The 21,692-nt window shown below is 39.6% G+C and overlaps 1 protein-coding gene across 1 annotated transcript in view; it reads left to right on the forward strand.

Annotated features, from left to right (window-relative positions):
• Positions 1-21,692, forward strand: part of slc8a1b (solute carrier family 8 member 1b) — a 117,016-nt gene that overhangs the window by 88,029 nt on the left and 7,295 nt on the right. Inside the window, exons 6-10 of the mRNA XM_026309001.2 lie at positions 3,688-3,833; positions 7,520-7,619; positions 17,359-17,544; positions 17,807-17,896; positions 21,491-21,594. Coding sequence (XP_026164786.1) covers positions 3,688-3,833; positions 7,520-7,619; positions 17,359-17,544; positions 17,807-17,896; positions 21,491-21,594 — 626 coding nt within the window. The remainder of the gene's footprint in view (positions 1-3,687; positions 3,834-7,519; positions 7,620-17,358; positions 17,545-17,806; positions 17,897-21,490; positions 21,595-21,692) is intronic.

The following is a 21,692-nucleotide window of genomic DNA, read 5'->3' on the forward strand; positions in this document are numbered from 1 at the left end:
CCTTACCTTGTCCCCTGCTGTACTGTTCAATCCTGTCAAGGATCACATCTTCTCCTGTCTCCTCCCTGTCTTTTTTCTCCTTCTGTGTCTTACTTTTGCCCTCCTCTTCCTCTGCCTCCACTATTCCAACTTGAATCCATTCCTGTCATGTTTGGCAGGATTTAAAGATCATCTCCTCCCAATCAGTTTCTTTCATTCTTTCTTCTTTTTACCCATTTTCCTCCACCTATGGAGTCTGTCTTCTTCGGTCTTTTATTTCCTTTGCACACACACTGCATCCTGTCAGCACATAGTGACCCAGGTTTCACCCAGACAGAGACAGACACACTAACTATACTGGAAAAAAATAAAACAACAAAATAGTTTAACTAAAAGCTTATCACTACATTTTGTGTTGAAGTAAAAAAAATAAGTGCCTCAATATGAAAAAGAGAAACATGGAACACTCATAATGTAAAGGCAATAAACATCAACATTTCAGTTAGACAAGTTAACTCCATTTCCAATGTTTTGGGTTTGAGTTCATCCTGTCACAACATCAAACTTACATATATGTTCATTTATTCTAAATCTGTATATTGTACACACATGACATGTTATATGGTAGTCAGAAAGCAGAGATGATACAGCTTTGATTTAATTTTGATTATAGAGGAGAGCCTGTGACTTCTGAGATACATAAACCTCCATCATGTCACAAATCAAAGAAGATAGAAAGGAGGAGACTTTTCTGGAAAATTGTAATCACAGTGAATCCCACTCTCTAATTTATCAAAACTCCTTCACTTCTGTTAATGCTGGCTTCATTTGTTAGCACAACTTCATTTTGGTATTTAAAGGCTGATCATTTGTATTTTTAATATCTTGCAATCTACATTTACCAGAAAGAATAAAATCTGCTTTAGAGTGAATGCAATAGATCAGACCAAACAGTGGGAGTGAAAAAAAACAAAAAACAAAATATCAGTTTTCCCAAATAATTTAAAGATTTGAAAACAAAGGTGCTCCCTGGGGGAAAATGACCCAGAAAATTAATTAAAATAGGTTAAAAAAAAATCCACTTTTCTTTGTGCCAGAAAAAGTAGATTATGCAAAGTGTAATTTAAGAAGGAACAATAATGACACTACTAATGGAAGAGAGATGGTATTTGTTCCATGTACTAATTTGTTCACAGTGTAAATACCAAGGTTGTAGTATTAATTTGAAAACTGAGGTTGGTACTCTGAATATGTAATGTGCTCCTTGTTGGTTTGCTCTGGCAGTTCACTAACAACAAATCAGCAAAGAGGAAAGGAAGGAATTTGAGAGAGAAAAGGGACTATGAATGTGAGGTTTTAATACTGAGAAGCAGAGACAAATGAGATGACAGACGGCAGATCAAAGGGTGAAGAAAGATTAAGAAAGAGGGAGGAAATAATTATGTAACGAAAAACGACAGACTCGCAGGGAGGTAGGACATATTCTCCTTGTATTTTGCATTTGTTTATTTATAGATATACACAGCTTTGGGAAGTAAATGTAGAAAATGCGTCCCAATTTGTAAGAAAAAATAATGGGCCTTTTATGATGATTTATATTCAGATGCTTCAGCAACATTTGTGTATGTGCTCTGGTTGAACATTCAACTCTGTTTAACTGAGCTACAAAGGAGCAGTGAGAAGGACACGGAGGGGGGGAGGATCAAAATGATAAATGGTGCAGACAGCAGCTTTGACAAGAAGCAGCATCTTACCCTCCAACATTCAACCTCTGTCAGGTCCATTTACACACACATACACACACACAGAGGGACTAAAGCTAACAAGGATCCTGCCAGGTCATGTTCAAACCACATGAGGTCATAATCAACCACATTTAGGCTGTTAATTGAGTTCATTAAATCAACATTGCATAGTGTGTAATTGTGTGTGCTGTACATGTGTGTGTATAAATCAGTTTCATTCAAGTAAAAGTGATCCTTGAAGGGCATGTGAAGTATAATTCTTCCCAGTCACTTTAAGTGAAAATGTTAACTGCCTTGGGTGTCACAACTGATTTCTCCCTGGCAATTCAGGTGGCCTCTTGTTGAATAATCCTCTATTACCTGTCATGCTGTAAACTCTGCATCAATGCATTTTGCAAGTCGTTAGTTCAGTCAAACATCAGCGAAATAAAACATCAATCACTATTTTTTTAAACAGAGAAACCACAGAAAACAAAATCTTCTCAAAAGGATTTTATACATTTTGATAATACCTAAATATTATGTTTATTGTTACAGTGGTACAAAGTGTAAAGACAGCAGCAACAAAGAAGCTCTGCTTGTCTGCTCAGAACAGTGACTTTAGATCTTTAAAGGTTTAAAACGAAATCAATCAGTCAAACGTTCTGAATTTCTGAGAATGAACAGTTTCTGATTGGTTAATGCAAAGTCACTCATTTTCTCCAGTGAGAGCAGATGTGTGTGTATAGTATGCTGCAGCAAAAAAACAAAACACACACAAAACATGCAATTAAATTTCAGTGCTCACTAATCTGACCTTTATCAGTGTTGTCACTCCTTTATATCTTATTGTTACAGCTGGTTGTGTTTTATTTGTGTCTGGGAGGCTTTGGTTGCAGCTTTTCAGCTCTCATGCTTCATGGTCAGACAGGGACCCACAAACACAACTGTTTTACTTGCTTTACGTTGTAGTAAATCTGGACAAAAACGGTCTCTGCAGAAATTTGCATGTGAGCTATAAGCTCCATGCTGGAACTCAACTGAGGGGAACAAATGTCCAATGAGCTGGTGCAGACCTACAATACACTTCATTATAATGGATGGCAATAGCATGGATAACTGTTCCCCCATGGAAAATTTGATCATGGGCTTTTCTCTTTGTTTCCCCTTTTCTGTAGTTTTCCCTCTCTCCCACTTTCTTTGATCCCAGCAGTAAGTTCAGACAGTGAATCTCAATTACTGACACACACCGTGAAGAAAACGGGAGTGAATATAAAGGAAAAGAACTGGAAGTTTATTTTCTTTTATGCTACTATTACTAATTGGGGAGCAAAAACCTGATTAAATGAGTTGAAACCATAGACGCATCTAGTAATTCAACATGAAAGTCAATGAAAATTAGAAATCAGATTTCAAAGAGTCACCATCTTTGAACCACAATGGCACTTTCAATGTGCAGTGAGGAAAAAAAACAGTGAGTCAGTTCAGTTTTGAAGAGTCTGCATCTTCTCAGAAAAAATAAATTCAACCACAGCCTGGTGTTAGAGCCTAAGGGTTTTAGTTTAATTTACAAACAGCTTTGTATTTTCAGTATTGTACTTTAAAAAAAAATTGCAGTGGCCAGATGGGTTGCTGCCATCACACAGAAAATTATCAATCCCACACTGTCCATAAAACTTGCCACAAAATGGCAATTATTGTTCCATGTAAATGTCCACTGTTTCACACAGATGTCTCAGATGCCAATGGTCTGATTTTGAGCATTACTACAAGTTGGCATTATTTTTTCCACACTGTTGATCTGGTGTTTAAATGTATGATAGGTACATCATTTTATGTCAGCTTTTTAAATGTCATATTTGAATTCATTTCTGAAAATTAAAACCTTCCTAAAAAGAAAAACACTTCTACCTTCAACATCACCCAAACGGGATGTGTTAGTGTCGCACTAACACTGTTTTCTGTCATTGTCTTGTGTTTTCAGAGGAACAGCAGACCGAAGAGGTCGAGGAAGAAGAGGCACTAACGGGAAAAGATGAAGAGGAACGGCGCATCGCTGAAATGGGTCGTCCGATGTTGGGAGACCATGTCAAACTGGAGGTCATCATCGAGGAATCATATGAGTTCAAGGTATGGCAGAGAGCGGGTTTTGTGCATGGGTTGTGGCTCATGGTTTAATGTTAACATTACAGTGGGACATTTGCTTAATTTAGTGCAGCTCTCCAAAACAGAAAACAGGACCAAAAAAAACAGTGCACAGGTTCCAGTTTCTTTTTTTAACACTGATGCAGGCATATCTCTGAACTCTGAACACCCAATCAAGTGAAGACACATTATTCTGAAATGTGACCAGTCAACTTAATTTATGGTTATAATGATGGGGACTCCATCCTGTTTCCAAAATAAAACTGCACAATAACTACAGGTCTGACCTTGAATACTGACAGGATTGTATTGCACAAAGGTAATGAGTTTCAAGACAGTTGAGTGACACCAGTAAACACCATTAATCATCACTGGGAATGGAAACAGTGAAATATCCCATAGAAATGGCACATATCGAGGAATGGTTTGTTGACTGCACTGGTCACTACAATTTGATAGTTGCTGATGCATCAGAATATAGAGATTCATGTTATACTGGCACACTCACAAACCTTTCCTCATACATATAGGAAATAATTGTGTAATCACTGTGTGTGCGTTCTTTCTTCCTTTGTCAATCCCACGCACACTTTTAAGACAAGCATAGATGTAATTACCATCCGTGTTGGATTTTGTGTGTGTGTGTGTGTGTACATACTAATGCATGTTCTTTGCTGCCGCTCCACCTACACACTGACGCTAGACAGACAGTTAATAACACCCACTTGACAGAATGCTGTTCTTTGTCAAGTAGTTTTGTGTGTATGTGTATGTGTGTGTGTGTAAGAGCTCATGAGACTGAATCCTATAGTTATCTGAAGTACTGCCCATTGGCATATAGTGGAGTTTAATAATGTGACACTGTCTTGCTTAACAGATTGAAGGAAGAAAAAGACGGGTTGCATTAATAGACAATTAATTTGGTAATTTCTTACATCCATCCATCATCTGCTGCTTATCGTGGAATATCCAGGGTTGTGGGGGGTGGGGTGGTGGGGCTGGAGCTGACATTGGGTGAGAGGCAGGGTACACCCTGGACAGTTCAAAAATCTATTACAGGGGTGACACCTAGCGACAGACAAACTCATACTCAAATACACACCTACAGGCAAATTAGAGTCACCAATTAGCATGCCACAACATGCATGTCTTTGGATTGTGGGTGGGAAACCAGAGAAAACCCACACAGGCACATACACACAGAAATACACTAGAGTTGAACAGGATTTGAACAAAGACCATTCTTGTTGTGAGGCGACAGTGCTAACCACCACACCAGTTTTCCTACAATTTAAAGTAAATTTCATTGAACAATAAAACCACAAAATAAAAAAAAATCATCACAGACAAACAACTCACATAGGCACGTCATAGGCATATCATAGGCATGTCATAGGCGCGTCATAGGCGCATTATAGGCATGTCATGGGCACGTCATAGGCGCGTCGTAGGCACGTCATAGGCGCGTCATAGGCGCATTATAGGCATGTCATGGGCACGTCATAGGCGCATCGTAGGCACGTCATAGGCGCGTCATAGGCGCATTATAGGCATGTCATGGGCACGTCATAGGCGCGTCGTAGGCACATCATAGGCACGTCATAGGCACGTCATAGGCGTGTCATAGGCGCATCATAGGCACATCATAGGCGCATCATAGGCACGTCATAGGCACGTCATAGGCGCGTCATAGGCACGTCATAGGCACGTCATAGGCGCGTCATAGGCACGTCATAGGCACGTCATAGGCACGTCATAGGCGCGTCATAGGCACATCATAGGCACGTCATAGGCGCGTCATAGGCACATCATAGGCACGTCATAGGCGCGTCATAGGCGCATCATAGGCACATCATAGGCACGTCATAGGCACATCATAGGCGCGTCATAGGCGCATTATAGGCATGTCATGGGCACGTCATAGGCACGTCATAGGCGCGTCATATGCACATCATAGGCGCGTCATAGGCACATCATAGGCACATCATAGGCACATCATAGGCGCGTCATAGGCGCATTATGGGCATGTCATGGGCACGTCATAGGCACGTCATAGGCGCGTCATATGCACATCATAGGCACGTCATAGGCGTGTCATAGGCACGTCATAGGCACATCATAGGCACGTCATAGGCGCGTCATAGGCGCATCATAGGCGCGTCATAGACACGTCATAGGCATGCCCTAGTCAGTGCTAAAACAACAATCGTGAATTTTCCTGACTTAAAATGTGTTTGACACCTTTAGTCCAGGTGCTGATATGATGGCAGCTAGCGAGACAGAGGCAGAAAGAAAGAGGAAGAATCATTAGATGAGCACTAAGTAGAGAGAGCAAGAAATAAAGACTCCGGTTTTCTTCAGACTTTAATGAGACATTTTTGACAACTGTACAAGAGAATTAATGAGATTTATGTATTTATGTCCACATACAACCACAGATCAAGGCAGGAATACCATGTCATCTTTTACCAGTGAGGAACAGAACAGAAACATCACCCTGTATAATGCAGGAGGTATACATTTCACCCACCTTAAGAGTTGTGTGCACTTCTGCAGACATATGCACAGATGTACGTGTTGTATGTAACTGACTCCAACTGAGTCTAAAGTGGTGAAATGATGGAGAAAATGAAGTAAAAAGCTGGTATTTCAAAAACTACAGTAAATAAACTCTCCTCACACAATAGGTTGTGTGTGTGTGCATGTGTGTGTGCCCACAGTGGCGCTGAGGCACCATTTACACCCATAAGCTCCATTCAACACAATTAACATCGGTTTCCCTCTGAAGTGGAGAGAAAAGGAGGGAGCAATCCCCACCGCTCCGCTAATTAGTGTGTGAAATGTGTGCGTGCATGTCTGTGTTTGTGTGTCATCTCCGTCTTCCATAATTTCCTTCTGAAGAAGAAGAAAGCAAAGAAATATAAATACTAGGGGGCATCTGGGAGGAATGGAGGGTGGGTGGATGAGAAATGGACGAGTGAAATAGAGAGCATGGGAAAAGTATGGGGGGAGGGGGGTTGTATTAGCAAAGAAATCCAGTGCTGACAGCCAAGACTGCCTTACTTATATTTTGTCTTTTTACTTGCACACACCTCTATAAAGATGTATGAAAAGATAAGTGACTGATAAATGGATGTGTTCTTAAGCCTTAAACCTCATCCCCCAGCGACTCTGTCATTACATACTCACGCTGTGCAGCCAAACATTGTTCAGACCAACAGAACATTATTTTTAATTCTAGTATGGATGCCAGAGTTTTATATTTGCCCAGGGCATAAAAAGCACCAACTTCGGGTTTAAATATTTCATTCTCAGTGTACATGTGAGATAACTTCAGCTGGACTGTGTTGGTATTAAATATATATATAGTGTTTTTTTCCGCCCTTAAAGATGTTTATGGAGGAAAACTGTGTATTTGGGGTTCAACGTTTTTAATTATCAGTATGTCATTGTTAAATAAATTTTAAGGCATAGCATGAATACCAAAAACAGGTGAGCTTATGTCCCAGATTAAGACTACATTTCATATAAACACCATATGCTCCTGACCATATACACCTTTTAAAACGGATTCATGTTTTGCTACTGTCACTAGAAATTTTATTTTAAAACATACAACACTCTCAGGCTGATGTTTTCTTGTATAACATTATCTTTCTGTCCTTTGGTAGAACACAGTGGACAAACTGATTAAGAAGACCAACTTGGCTCTCCTGGTTGGAACCAACAGCTGGAGAGACCAGTTCATAGAAGCCATCACTGTGAGCGCAGGTAAGACCAGTTTAGAGACCATGTGGATGTGGATGCTCTGTAGTGAGTCCAATGTGATTCTCTGCTCTGTATCCTAATGAGCAATGCCAGAAATCACATGATCAATGTGTCTGCGTGTGTGGTTTGCTACTATATAAATCGCGAGTGCTCTCAATAGTGGCCGTCTCTTGGTGAAATGAAGTGTGGTGATTTCATGGTTCCATTGAGTCAAGTGTGTGTGTTTATGGTTTTTAATGGTTACTGGCCTGGTTTCATGGTTTGGACAGACAAGCACTGACCAGATGGGAGATCATGTTGAGAGTGATTCTGTGTGTTTCAGCCTCCACAAAGACAGAACAAGGGTATGTGTGTGTGGGCTTTCTCATGTTGTGGGGACATCAATCTATTTGCAGAGTCACATTCTGGGGAATCAACATCCTGATGGGGACACGGCACACGTCCCCAGAACATAAATCACAGAATTTTAGAGCGACAACTTTTAGGTTTAGGTGAAGGGTTGGAGTCAGACAGTTGTGGTAATGGTTAATATTTCTGTGTTAATGTTTATAGAGATCGAGAATCAGGGGACTTTTTAACACCAGTGTTATTGTCATTGACAAGATCTGTCATCAGCCAAGATGGTGTTAATGTACTGTAAAGACAGAGACAGGGAGCATACATGTGAACAGTGAGTGATAGGAAAACCTTGAGTACATATTATCCAGAAAGAGCATGATTGAAGCGTGAACAAACATTCACAAACATGCACAGTGGGGAAAAAGAGAACACCTGCAGGAAAATACATGTATGAGCAGACAGTCTGAATGGCCTATGGAAAACAAGAAATAAAAAGAGAAAACAGAGAATCAAAACATTTTTTCTGGTTCTGTGCAGAATCTATCCAGTACAGTTGATTAGTTTCTAGTGGTAACTTGCCCTCTGCAGGCAGGATAACATGACTGCAGCTCCTCAGTGGAAAAAGAAAGGGAACAGTAGTCTGAATAAAGCTGTCACTGCTGTGGTCCCTTAGTCCAACATTAGCTGTTGATGCTATAATCCATCATAGCACTTCCTGTGGATTTTACCTTCAAAAGACCTTGTAATGAATCTTTCAGAATTTCTTTTAATTACTTAAGAAACAGAATATTACACGTTTTTACCGCACCTGTATTTGCCCTCTAAATTAATGGAGCCTGAACTTGCAGGGGCTTAGTTTAGATTTGTATAGAAGCTCGGAATATGGCAAAGAAGAAATTATTCTGCACACAACTGTTTCAAGACTTTGGTGAATTTTGGAAATGTCTGTAGGCAGGTTTTGTTACCTTGGATGGAGCCATCTGCCACAGGAGCTAGACTGTGGAGTTCCATAGTGTAAACACCTGCATGGAAGAGTTATCATTATTATTCAAGTAATTAAGTTATTATTTCTTCATCATTTAAAATATACATTTATTGCAGGCATGACATTCTTTTTGCTCCTTTTCTTTCCTGTGTGCTGCTGCAAATATGTCCAGGGAGTCACTTTTGAACTTCAAGAAATCGATGCTGATCAATAAAAACTACTTGTCACCTACAGCTGTTATTAACTGGAGTACATCAAGAATTCCAGGTTGTACTTTTATGAACAGCTTATGCAGGAAAGGAGCAGATCAATGTTAACAGTGTTAAATAGCAGGAAAGCTTATATTTGTTTGGTGCTTATTAATATGAAATAAGTCCAGATAATCAGTGAATTTATATTTGGACCAAAAAAGAAAACACCCAATTTTCTGCTCTGCTGGCAGTCTTTGAAACTGGGTTTCTATTAGACTATTGTTTGTCTACAGCCTGCTCAATCACTTTAGTGTCTTCAAATAACTTTATCCTGTATGGGGGTGTGTGCATGTTTGTTTGTGCTTTAGTTAGCCAGCCTGTCAGCCTGCCTTTGTTGGCGAGCTGATGCCATTAATGAAAGGGCCTGTCGTCGCTCTCTTATCTCGGATTAGCTTGTCTCAGCTGACAGAGTGTGTGCGTGTGTGTATGTGTGTGTGTTTGTGTATGATTAAGACACAGCTGTAAAAAGGCAATAAGTGCACTTTCCAGTGAAGAATAAGCTTTTACTGTAAGTGACACTCTTGCATACAGACAGGTTTTTTACACAGCAATTAATTATTCCAGGGTGTTCCCGTGATTCAAAATATTTATATGCACTGCAACACACACACAGACAAACACACATGTAGAGCTAACAAGCCAATTCAAATTCAAAACCAGGTTGAAAGTGAAGTTGATTGGTTTTTCAGGACCTTTAAACCTGATGCTGATTGATTTGTGTGAGTTCAAAGTGTTTGAAAGTAAGAGCTGATTGGATGCTTACAGATGAAACTGGCAGAGAGTTAATTGTGTAAACAGACATCCAGCTGTGAAACAACTGCTTTGCCAGCATGTTTTCTGTTCTCTTTGTTTACTAAGGATGGAAATGAAGGAGAAGGTTCAAAAACTGATGGGATGAATGAAGTGCAGGCTGAGAGAGTTCAAAACCAAGGTAGAGAGAGGTGGTGATACAGTCGCTTTCATTCATTTCTTGTAAACCTATAATACAGTGTGAAAATTAGTATAAAATACATAAAGTGTAGTATACATGTGCAGCATAAGTAATTAGAATTCATCTACAGAGACCCCATGTAGAGAGAAACACTGGGTTATAGCCACAGGGATCTGATATCAATCTGAAATCAATTTCATCATTCCCACCAGCTCCCATTGTCTGGGTTTCATTACATTGCACCAAGACTCATTCTCACTCTGCTTGTTTGTAAGTGCTGTGTTTCCTGTTAATTTGGTAAAGTTAGTACGATGCCATCCAAAAACCCATATCTGAAAATACAAGGCACATATCGGTGTTTTGTCATGTCTTTTAACTTGTGTGCAGTCAGGAATTGTGATCAGATTGTAGACTAAGCCTTAATCAGTGCACACTGTTATAGATTTAGTCCAACATTACTTGTGTCATCTTATATCTTTGTTAATTAAAGTGTAATCAGCAAACATGATGGTGCGATTAGGTGGATTTTTCTTTCACTACAGCCCCAACCCTCATTTACTGATCTGCCTCTTTTAATTTCTCCCTATTCTCCCTCCATCTACTTTTCCCACTTAATTACCAAAAATAAGAGAAAGCTCAAAGACTAATTACTTCTCTTGTGGTAAATAAATGTGCTGATGATAGGGGCATAAGGAGTCACTAAGGGAACCTAGCTGTGCCATAAAGCAAGGACAGGGTCACCTTGTCTGGGCTCAGATCTGGCCATTTTCTCCTCATGGATGGATGGATGGATAAATGGATCACAGAGCTATGAAGAAAAGAAAGTTTGAATGTAGAGAATGGGTAATGGAGACCGTCATTAAATATTCCAAACAGTAACTTAACTTACATAAAGGAAGAAGGTAAAGAAATAAAAATGGAAGAAAAGGACAATAGAGAAGGTAAATGAGCTAAACTGGTTCAAATTGTCATTAATGTCCAAAAGGTAAGAAAACAAAGGGAAACCAAGGAAAGAAAGGGAGAATACAGCCGATTTCTTAACCTAATACATCGAAGAGCAGCAAATAATTTCTAACATGTAGATTTGACAAATTGAACACAGAAATTGCCACCTACACATGCACACACAAAATGCCCAAATGGAAACCTGCAGTAACTTGGCAGCTCATCCTTTCAAACACACACCGCTGGTCGAAGGGTTTGAACAAGTCCAGAGACACTGAAAACTAACTCCATCTAATCTCATCTCTGTCTCTTCCTGGTTCTCTGTTTCTGCCTCCCTCTATCATCCTACTTCATTCATTCTTATCTCAAACACAATAGATCAAAATCAAGATTAAAGTCACTTTAAAGGAGCTTTAAATATTCCTTTATCTGGACTGAAGACATTTAGAAATTTTTATTGTCTCACTCAACCTCACCCTCTGGTTGAAGTGCCTAAACAAGCTGTCCATGCTTAGAAGCCCTTAAGAAATAATTTCCCCCTCATATATCCCAAACATTTGACTCCTGCTCATCAGTGTTGGTTCAGTTAGGCAAAGGTTGTAGATTTGGAACAGCCTTCCTGCTCAGGTGACAGCCATGACAAGGCTTCACGTACAGGCCACCACATCATAACACCAGTTCAGCACTTACAAAAACATGCACATATGTACACACACATGCACACACAATGCTGCCAACACCATGACATTCATCTCAAAGTAAGAAACCTGTATTTAGCCATCCATTAAAGCCATCTGAAATGTCACTGTGCTGTTGGTGTGTGTCTGTGTGTATGTGCCTTGACTTTATACTTTTATGTGTGCCTTTTTGTGTTTGTCAGCTGGCCAGATAAGCAAACACAGAGAGACAGTGACAGATTATGTGTGCATTTGTCAGCGTGCAGTTGTGCACACAGTATGTGATAAGCTGCTGATAAGTTGCAATTTAGCGAGCAGCTTGATAGCACAGCATATCTTAATGCATTTTTTGTCATTTGCATGTTATTCTTCAAGAGCATGAAGTGTCTATTTTTATAGTTTGCTGCGTTTCCTTCAATGTGATGAATGAAAATTGGAAAAGGCAAAGGATGTGTTGATTTACTGGTACCTGTAATCGTTCCTCTTGTCCTTACTGGCCATGAAGCAACCACACTATAGGAGACCAGGGGCAGAACAGCCATTGTCTTATGACAGAATCAGACCACCCAGTATTTTAGTCTTTAGAGATGGCCTCTGGGTCAAAAAAGGTGATCATAAATTCTTTCTGTGAAATGGCTGAGAGCCATGGAAGACCACATGTTGGACCCTGACCAGTCTTACTGCCACTTTCCTTCTTTCACAACTTGCATGACATTAAAAAGTGATTGAGGAGGAGGTGGCAGGGACCAACAACTAAACAGTGGAGCTGAAGCATGCATGTGATAAAAATGTGGGGTTTTTTTCAGTCAGTGGAAGTGTCAACACAAGTGCCTGGGTGCATAACATGCATATAGAGTACAATGCACATGGCACAGAAGTAATGACTTGGCACAAGCCATAGTAGCTGTTAAATATACATTAATTTGAACTTGTGCCTCAAACAAGATGCACCACAGAGTGGTTTTATTCAAAGAACATATTCTTACTCAACTAGATTATTTGACTTAGCACACAGACACAAACAACTGCAGAAAAAAATCAATGGAAAGGAAATCAAGGGAAAGAGGAGTTGTTAGGACAGAGCGTGAGGATGAAAAGTAAAAGAAAGAGATTGATGTGCAACCAGTCCACACTCCACTGCCCTCTAATTACTAAGAACACACTATGCTGTTTATCACCTGCTTCTGTGTGTGTTATTTATAGTCATGTGTCTGTGTGCATTTGTGTGTGTTCACGCTTGAGGGTAGTGAAGGTATTTAAGGAAAAACACTGAAAGAACGATGTTGAAGCATAGAATTAGTTGTAGTTGACATTAGTTGGTGCACTGGAGGATTTCATACCAATAAATATCATCTGAATATACAGAAAGAGTGAAGAGAAGTAATGTGCAGACTGAGCATATCTGGTGATCATGTTTTACTGTGTTTTCTGTGGAGAAGTGTTCATTTCTTTAAAGTATAAGGCAGGCATCATTCTGCATTGTTCTTCTTGCCTATCGCTAACTGAACTCATGCCAACATTTCATTCAACTTCAAAGCTTTTGTGTCTTAGATGCACCAGAGAAACCAACAACTTGTGAATTGTACTTTTCAGTTGGCCTCATTGCTCTGCAGCTAACATGACCACCTGTTTCTGCTGTGAACAAACTCATTTGCATCCTTCAGATCAGGAATGATAATGAATGTTGCAGCCACTAAATGACTGATGATTTAATTGATCTGTTAACTGGCCGAGTGGCTGACTGATGGACTGTATGTGACAACTGCACAATCCAAATGTTTTCTGAAGGATGTCATGTAAGTTTGAATCCTCGCTGGAGGAAATGATGACATTGTCCAGCTCCAGCTCGGGAGCCTATTTGACACCTGCCTCTGTGTGTGTGTGTGTGTGTGTGTGTGTGAATGTGCATGTGTGTTTTTGTTCAACTCTAATGGCTGACTGAATCACTCTTCCTCTTTTCTAATAAAAAGCGAATGATTGAAAGGTCATTTTAGATTGAGTCAGAGGGTTTTCTGCACAGGAACTTGTTTGGCCACTTCACTTTCAAAGCCCAGTGTGTGTATGTGTGTGTGTGTGTGTGTGTGGTTGTGTGTGTGCATGTGTGTGTGCAGTGGTATGAATGATTCCTACAAGCCCCTGCTAATCAGACCGCATCACTCATGGTGATATGGTCTGAGTTCATGTACACACACCTTGCTTGCCTAGCAGCATGTCGATAAGAGTTTGCCATGACCTATGAGAACGCATCTTCTGGGCACGCTCAGTGAGCTGCAAAAGAAAACAGAGATCGACCATCTATGTAAGGGCAATAGAGAGACTGCAAATCTGTTTGTGTGTGTTTCAAATGATATATTTCTTTATATTAAGAATGATATCATGCTAGTGTCTCTCCATTAACAAGGCTGAGTGAGCAGCTGCCAGTTTGCCATGATATGCTAATCAGTGATCAACTGTAATTCTGTTTTTTTAATTGTTTCTTGGGACTTTGTTTCTTATTCCTGATGGTTTCTTTTTGCTATTTTTTACTCTTTTCCCTTTCATTTGTGAGTTCAGTTTTTTAATGATGTTAATATTTGGTTTCTTCTGCATTTTACTTTTTAAAAGACTTTTTCAATTTTAAATTGCTATTACACAGAACAGATATCACTATAATATGACAAAATGGAGTGTAGTGTCTGACAATGGCATTTAAAGAGCAACAGAAGGCTGTAGAGGGATGAAGGAGATTTAGGGGGATGAAGCAAGAAAGTGACAGAGAATATTCAATTATACAAAGGCTGTATCAGCAAAATGTTACCGAGACAGAAAAGAGTGTAGAAGATGGAAAGGGAGAGCAGAAGGAAAATTACTTTTGGGTAACCACTTTATCTGTACAACGCCTAACTGAGCATGGAAATAGACAAGGAGGGAAGACAGTGTGCAAGTCAGAAAGAAATAAAGGCAGATTGACAAGGGGGGCTTTGGGGGAGTAGAACTATAATAAGCCAAATAGGAGAAGAGAAAGTGTGTGAGAAAAACATTTGCTTTTAGATGTTTGCCAAAAACATGAATCATGAATCTGTATATAAAACCAAACTAATGTGTATGTAGACAGACATTACCTTACATTACTAGTCAAAGAATTTTCACCTTGTGTCCCAACATGATGCCCATGACAGAAGAACACACATGTAAAAAATGTTTTACTTAATATGCAGGTTTATGCAGAAACATGCTCCAAAGTCTAATCAGATCCTAATCAGATCTAATATAGACCTGTGGTCTATAAAGTTTTTACTGCAGTATGTGTCATTCTTGAGTTTGTTGATCACAACAATGTGAGTCACTCAGCTCGAAAGTCACAGAGCCACAGATGCCAGCATGATGACGACGTTCCACATACCATGTACCATTATGGCAGGACATAAAAAGAATGAGAAACGGGCATAAACAAACTGCTAATACTGCAGTAAAATCAATTCCAATTCAATACCAGGCTGTACCCATAACACAAACACGTTGTTAGATGCTGAACTGGTATAGACTATTGAACTGAAGCTCCATTCGACCATAAAGCTGCTTTTATTCAGCCATTTTTATGCAACTACTATGATAGATTTGCTCAGTATGAATCCAAACCAGCGTTTCAGTGTAGAAAACTATACGGGACTGTCAGAAAACACCAAGAATCTAAAATACAGGAGTGGATGCAGGTTACTGCTTTTAGACCTACATATTGTAGCTTCATTAAACAATGTGGTCACCCCACAGTGTGATGTTCCTGTGGGTGTTTATCCTTAATATCTATACAGACAGACAGAAAATAACCATTAAGAGACCAAAGAGACAGAGCCAGTCATAAAGAGCATATATAAACGTTAGCAGAAACAGGGAGAAACAAAGGGAGAGAGAAATGGCTCCATTCAGATGTAACAGACTGTGTAGGAGCTGCTGAAAGTCAAAAGTGACATAACTCAGGTAGAAAGTTTTGTTTCATAATTTATTACCAAGTGTGTTTCAAACTGTTAAAGTGGAGGAGGCCACTATTCTCTGCACTGACCTTCTACTGTTCATTTATAGTTGGTGATTTGATTTGTTCCAAGCCTTCACCCTGAAAAGGAAACATTTATTATTAATTACACTGAACAAGGTATGAGACCCCCGAGGAAACCACTGGCCCTATCAGAGTGCATTAATGTATGTGTTAACCCACGCTAGTGTATAGTAATTGTGGAACACGCAGCCTGGATCTGATGCATGACTTATGTTTAATGACTTAAATATCAGGCTGTCTTGGAACTTTATACTTAACACCAGAAGGTCAGTACTCAAACTGTCAACAGCATCATTTAATGTGCCAAAACCGTCTGTCATGTTTCGGACTCACTGATTATCAGTCCAGATAAGGACAATTACACCTCACTGAGCTGCAGGACTGAACCATACAGGAGATCCTTCATCCCCACAGCCATCAGTAGAAATGACAATGGAAATGACAATGGACTACTGACTTCTCTCACTACTGGCTTACTAATTAACTACAAGACTACCTGAGTTTCCCTTTGGGATGAATAAAGTTTATCTTGTCTTAATTAAAGCATTGATTTGTAGACATTTTACTGTTATAATGTCTGTTATGACAGAAGACTGATGCATTAAAGCATTTCATCCTAAATGGCATATTACAAAACAAGGCAATTTACCCTTTGGTGAAATTAAAGCATTTTCTTTTTCTACATTTTTGTTTTCAAAGTCACAAGAACAAACTCAGGTTTTTGGACACTTTGTCGAAATAGATACATTAAATTATTATTGTCAATAACTTTTGAGCCCTCTTATTGGGATGGAGACAGAGCTGTTGGGTTGGTTTGAACTCTCACAATAGTATGCAATGAGCGAATGACCTGGCTGAAATCAATAAGAGACCATGGCTTCTACTGGGATTTACCCAGACATTATGTTTCATGGAAGCACTAGGTGGTCATTTATTCATTTATTAGACTTATTTATAAATAGAGCAGTGCAGCAGCCAGCTATACACAGAAGAGTGCATAGATTGCTGATCTGAATCTTTCTGCTGGAGTGAAAGGAAGCAGCAGAGACAATCCTTTAACCCTTTGGACTTGAGGTCAGTACAGTGAGTGAATAATAGCCCTTTATCCCTGCAGGGCCAAGCTGATCTTATGAAATGCATGATAGAGTCAAAATGTATCCTTTTCATTATGTAAAGCTACTATTATAGTTTTATTTGACAAATTCTTTGATGTCTTCGTTACACATGGTATTATTTAAACAGATTGTCAAAAGACCAGATTTTAAACATTTAATAATTGGTTTTTGCAAAGGACATTAGTCTTTGGTGTCTGCAGCCATGATAGCAGCTCTAGGTACAGCAGTCTGCACAATAGCAACATTCTGATGTTAAGCTGGAATAATGTTTACCCTGTGAACCATCTCAGTTTGATGGGCTATGACATTGGGCTGTGGCAGAGGAGGAGTCAGACTTTGATAATGACATGGCTGTAACTTTGAAGAGGCCCACTGGATGTGTCTAACTCAGTCACACCCCGATGCAGAACACCATGCTGATGCTCTCATCTTTAACTTTTCTATTTCTTCACTCTTTCTGCCCCAGGGGAGGATGACGATGATGAGGAGTGTGGGGAGGAGAAGCTGCCATCATGTTTTGACTACGTCATGCACTTCCTCACTGTCTTCTGGAAGGTTCTGTTTGCTTTCGTCCCACCCACAGAGTACTGGAACGGCTGGGCCTGCTTCGTCGTCTCCATCTGCATGATCGGACTGCTCACCGCCGTCATTGGTATCAATATACAATTTTAACATACGTGACACTTTATTTAAATAGTTAAATATTAACAATTAACAATGAATATTGTTTTAGGACTATTTGGTTGCTGATAGTCACTGAATGACCTAAAAAAAAAAAAACTGTAGTCACTCTAACACTGTCCCGCACAGTTTGACATTTGTATGGAAAAAATACTTCAAAAGTCATTTTTTATTCATGATGTATTAGACAGTAGTATAATGATGGGGATGATGTGACTTTTATATTACTACAGGGGACCTTGCCTCTCATTTTGGCTGCACAGTGGGTCTGAAAGACTCAGTGACAGCAGTGGTATTTGTTGCACTAGGAACCTCTGTACCAGGTGAGCATGTGTAGATCCAGACACTCTTTAAATGCATGCATGTGAGCTCTGATATTGATTCTATGCTGCTGCTGTTTTAATTCTCTTAAATATCCTGTTATTGGACTTTCTGCCAGCTTTAATCGAAGACCTTTCTCTCTCCACATTTGGTATTTATCTTCATCAGGGCTTTAAGGGAATAAAATACCCACAGGTCTTCAAATTAGGAATAGATTTGTGTTCATCAGAGATTTCTTTTAGGGAGTAAAACTTTTTTTTCATTTTCACTTTGTTGTTTCAGTTTTAACTACTTGGATTTTTTTCTCCACAGAGAAGAAATGTAGTTGTTTTTAGTTTGGTTTCTGAATTAGTCAACTAGTCCAGTCATTGTTTTGGTTGACTCAAAAAGTTGAGCTTTTATGGTTGTTTAATGACAGACAATTGGCCATTAGTCATTTTTCATTACTAGAAAATGATTGTTACATCACTTGCATCGTGATCACATTCATAGTCTTCGTCCCTAATAAGCACTGCATTGTAAGTGGTTTTCTGCACGAATTAAACTGAATCATCAGCCTTTCTTTCCGCAAATTAATTTCGATTTTACATTTTTTTTAAATTGAACAACCATGAACAACCAAAGGAAAAAATAGCACAGATAGAAAGAATGCATACAGTTTTCCCTCCTGTCACACAGTTTGTTTGCCACCATGAATGACCAGGTGGTTTCCAGTCTTGCCAATGTCTTTTTATATGTGGGAGTCTGCACACAGCAGCATGGATCATCCACTAAATGTGACTGATAACCAATGACTGGCAGTGGCCAGACAACATATATTTTAACCTTGACACACACACACACACACACACACAAACAAACCACACCTGCAGACATACAGCATATGCTTGACACTGGATTTATAATGTGCAGACACATAAACAACCCTGCAACTTCAATTACTTTGATGCACAGACCTGGAACATATTAAAGCTTGCACCCACATGGATGCACTTGCACACACTCACCTGTAAGTATCATGTGTAACAGCATATGACTGTCATGTCAGGCTCAGAGGGTCTCTGGGTGGGAGCAGTGGGATAAAACTGATGTATTACATACTATTTCACACATGCATATGGGCATGCACATATACAATCATATGTACACATACAGTACACACGAAGTAACATTTGCACACACAAGCAGCACACACCACACAGAATTACACACACACATGTATGCACAATGGGTAGAGCTACGCGATAGAAACAAAAGTGCTTCAGCTTTTCTCAGCTTTATTAACTGAACGTCCTGTGGCACACACCCACACACACCCACACACGCATACACACACAGAAACCTAACCCTAAACCCCAGCTCTGTGGCTATTACAGTTAATAAAACCCATCTTGTGCTGTGGTTCCATGATGATTAACCTCATTTATCATGGTTAGCCAAGGTAACACAGACACACAGATAATAACACATAGAAAATAACAGGAGTAGAGCTTTGTACAAAAAATGTACTGTATATATAAATTGTCCTGTGTGTCATTTCATGTTGGTCTCAGAAAATTAATAAATACATTTATGTGATGAAAAGTGCATCATTCTGGACTTAGTGTGATTAAAAAAACTTTTATGGTTAAACAGCTTTAAATATCTTTAGGTTTTGGACGATTAGGAAAGCAAAACAAACAAATGGGACATGTCATTTATTTTGACGTATTAATCTATATTCAGATAATCATTAGATACAGGCCTAAATACAAATACTAGAATGTTGGCTCATTCTCTGATTTCTGGCATTGGAAGATGATGTTCACAAGTATTGATTAGACCTTCCTCAGTAAAAATAACAATGTCAGAAATTCTGTGTTTTGGAATTTCTCTTCATCAGCTACTTTTGTATGTTAAGCATCTCTGTATGCTCCATGACAAGATATCACAAGAACTAAGTGCATGATTTCCCTGAAATCTCCTGTGGACATTCCTGTTCCCCATGAGATGAAGCCTCATACCCCTGAGCTTTCATGCTATATTGTCATGACCACATTAATGCACCTCTGTGAGTCTTTCCATTTTAAGAGGCAAAGGGAAAGAGGAGAGAGGAAGGTGAGGTGGAGTGGGAGGACATAGAGGATGAGGTTGAAAGATGAGAGACAGACTACGATTGATTGACAGAGGGAGAAGAAAAGGGCAAAAAACTCTCCAGGGAGATATAATCTCACAGAAGGAGCTGGAGAATGAAACCTGTTTCACACACACACAAATACACACTCAACATGCAAGCACCCACACGCTCACCCACTTAATCAGGCTCACAAGCATCCAAAGACCAAGTGATGCACATACACATGCCTTTGCCAGCTGGCGGAGGCATGGCATCAGATTGGACCCAGGTGGCGTCATTCAATGACACACAGACACAGTGTATATGCATGCACTGCACACAGAAACACACACACACACACACACACACAGGCAGCAGGCACACATAAAGCCTCTTTACACACATAGAGTTAAGACCAGCAGGCCTGCCCTTGAAACTTTAAGGTATAGTATATGGGAAAATGTATTTTTACTGGGCTTGTTCCTTGGCCCATTGCCTATTCTACCTTCCCACCTCCTCCCCTTCTCTCCTCTTTCCAGTCCTCCCATCATCCTTTTTTCCAGAGCCAGTCTGGCTGCCACTTCAAAAAAAACCTTCCTTTCATTTTTCTCTGTTTCACATTCACATCCTTGCTTTTTCTGTAAGTTTTTGTCTACTGTAGCTATTTCTTGCAGATAAAAGCATGAGGGCAGAAATCACTAATGAAGAGAAGATGGCCAGAAAATTTGTGAGAAAAGAGTGCTAACTGACCATCAGAGCCTTTTGTTGTGCTTTGGCAGAGCATCCTCTGGTCTTTTCAGTAGAACAAGTAACTGCTATATTTTGGCAAGTATGAAGCCAAGTGAAATTTTTGGAACTAAGCAGCACAATGCTGTTTAGTTGTCAGGCCAGGATTTGTTTGCCCGTGCAAACTGAGATGGAGCCTTGTAAATTATTGATCATGGACCAAATTGGACTCATGCTGGCTGTTAGTGACACAACACTAACAGGATTAAAGAGTGGGGTTTCTAACTTAAGGTTTTCTAGTTAAATGTGGAAAACAGGACACTGTTGAGTATTAGTAACTATAAGTGTTGTGCATTCATCAACATCGTCCTCTGTTACTGTAACTCACAAATGACTGTATGTCGAGGTCGTGAATTGAGCAATATACAGTACCTGTCTTATACTGACTAACACATTAACATTAGTCAGTGAAAACCATTGTGACTTTTCCAAGGCCTTGTCATTTCCTTGGCAGCTTTGACTTTCTTAATATCCTGTAGTGAATGGAATGACAACAGTTATATAAGAGTAGCTAGAGTTTGGTCTGATGGCTGTGGAAGGCAAAAGGCCAAGGTTGTCACTAAAATCAAGATTTTGATTCTTCTTCTAATCAGCTAAGTGGTCAGGACAAGCTCTTAATTAATTCAAATCTGGCACGAGAGAAAGGTCATTGTTTTAGTTTTTGCATAGAGTGCACAAATCTAATCTGCCTCCTTCCTCTTCTCTCTCCGCCCAGATACGTTTGCCAGTAAGGTAGCTGCTATCCAGGATCAGTATGCAGATGCATCCATTGGTAATGTGACAGGCTCCAATGCTGTCAATGTTTTCCTGGGTATCGGGGTGAGTACCAGCTTATCTAGAGACTGCCTGGATGGTTAATAAATGCAGTGGTATCATCTATTTGCAATAACTGCTGCAGTATTTTATGTGTTGGTCTT

Source organism: Mastacembelus armatus, chromosome 15 (genome assembly GCF_900324485.2).
Source record: "Mastacembelus armatus chromosome 15, fMasArm1.2, whole genome shotgun sequence".
NCBI lineage: Eukaryota > Metazoa > Chordata > Actinopteri > Synbranchiformes > Mastacembelidae > Mastacembelus > Mastacembelus armatus.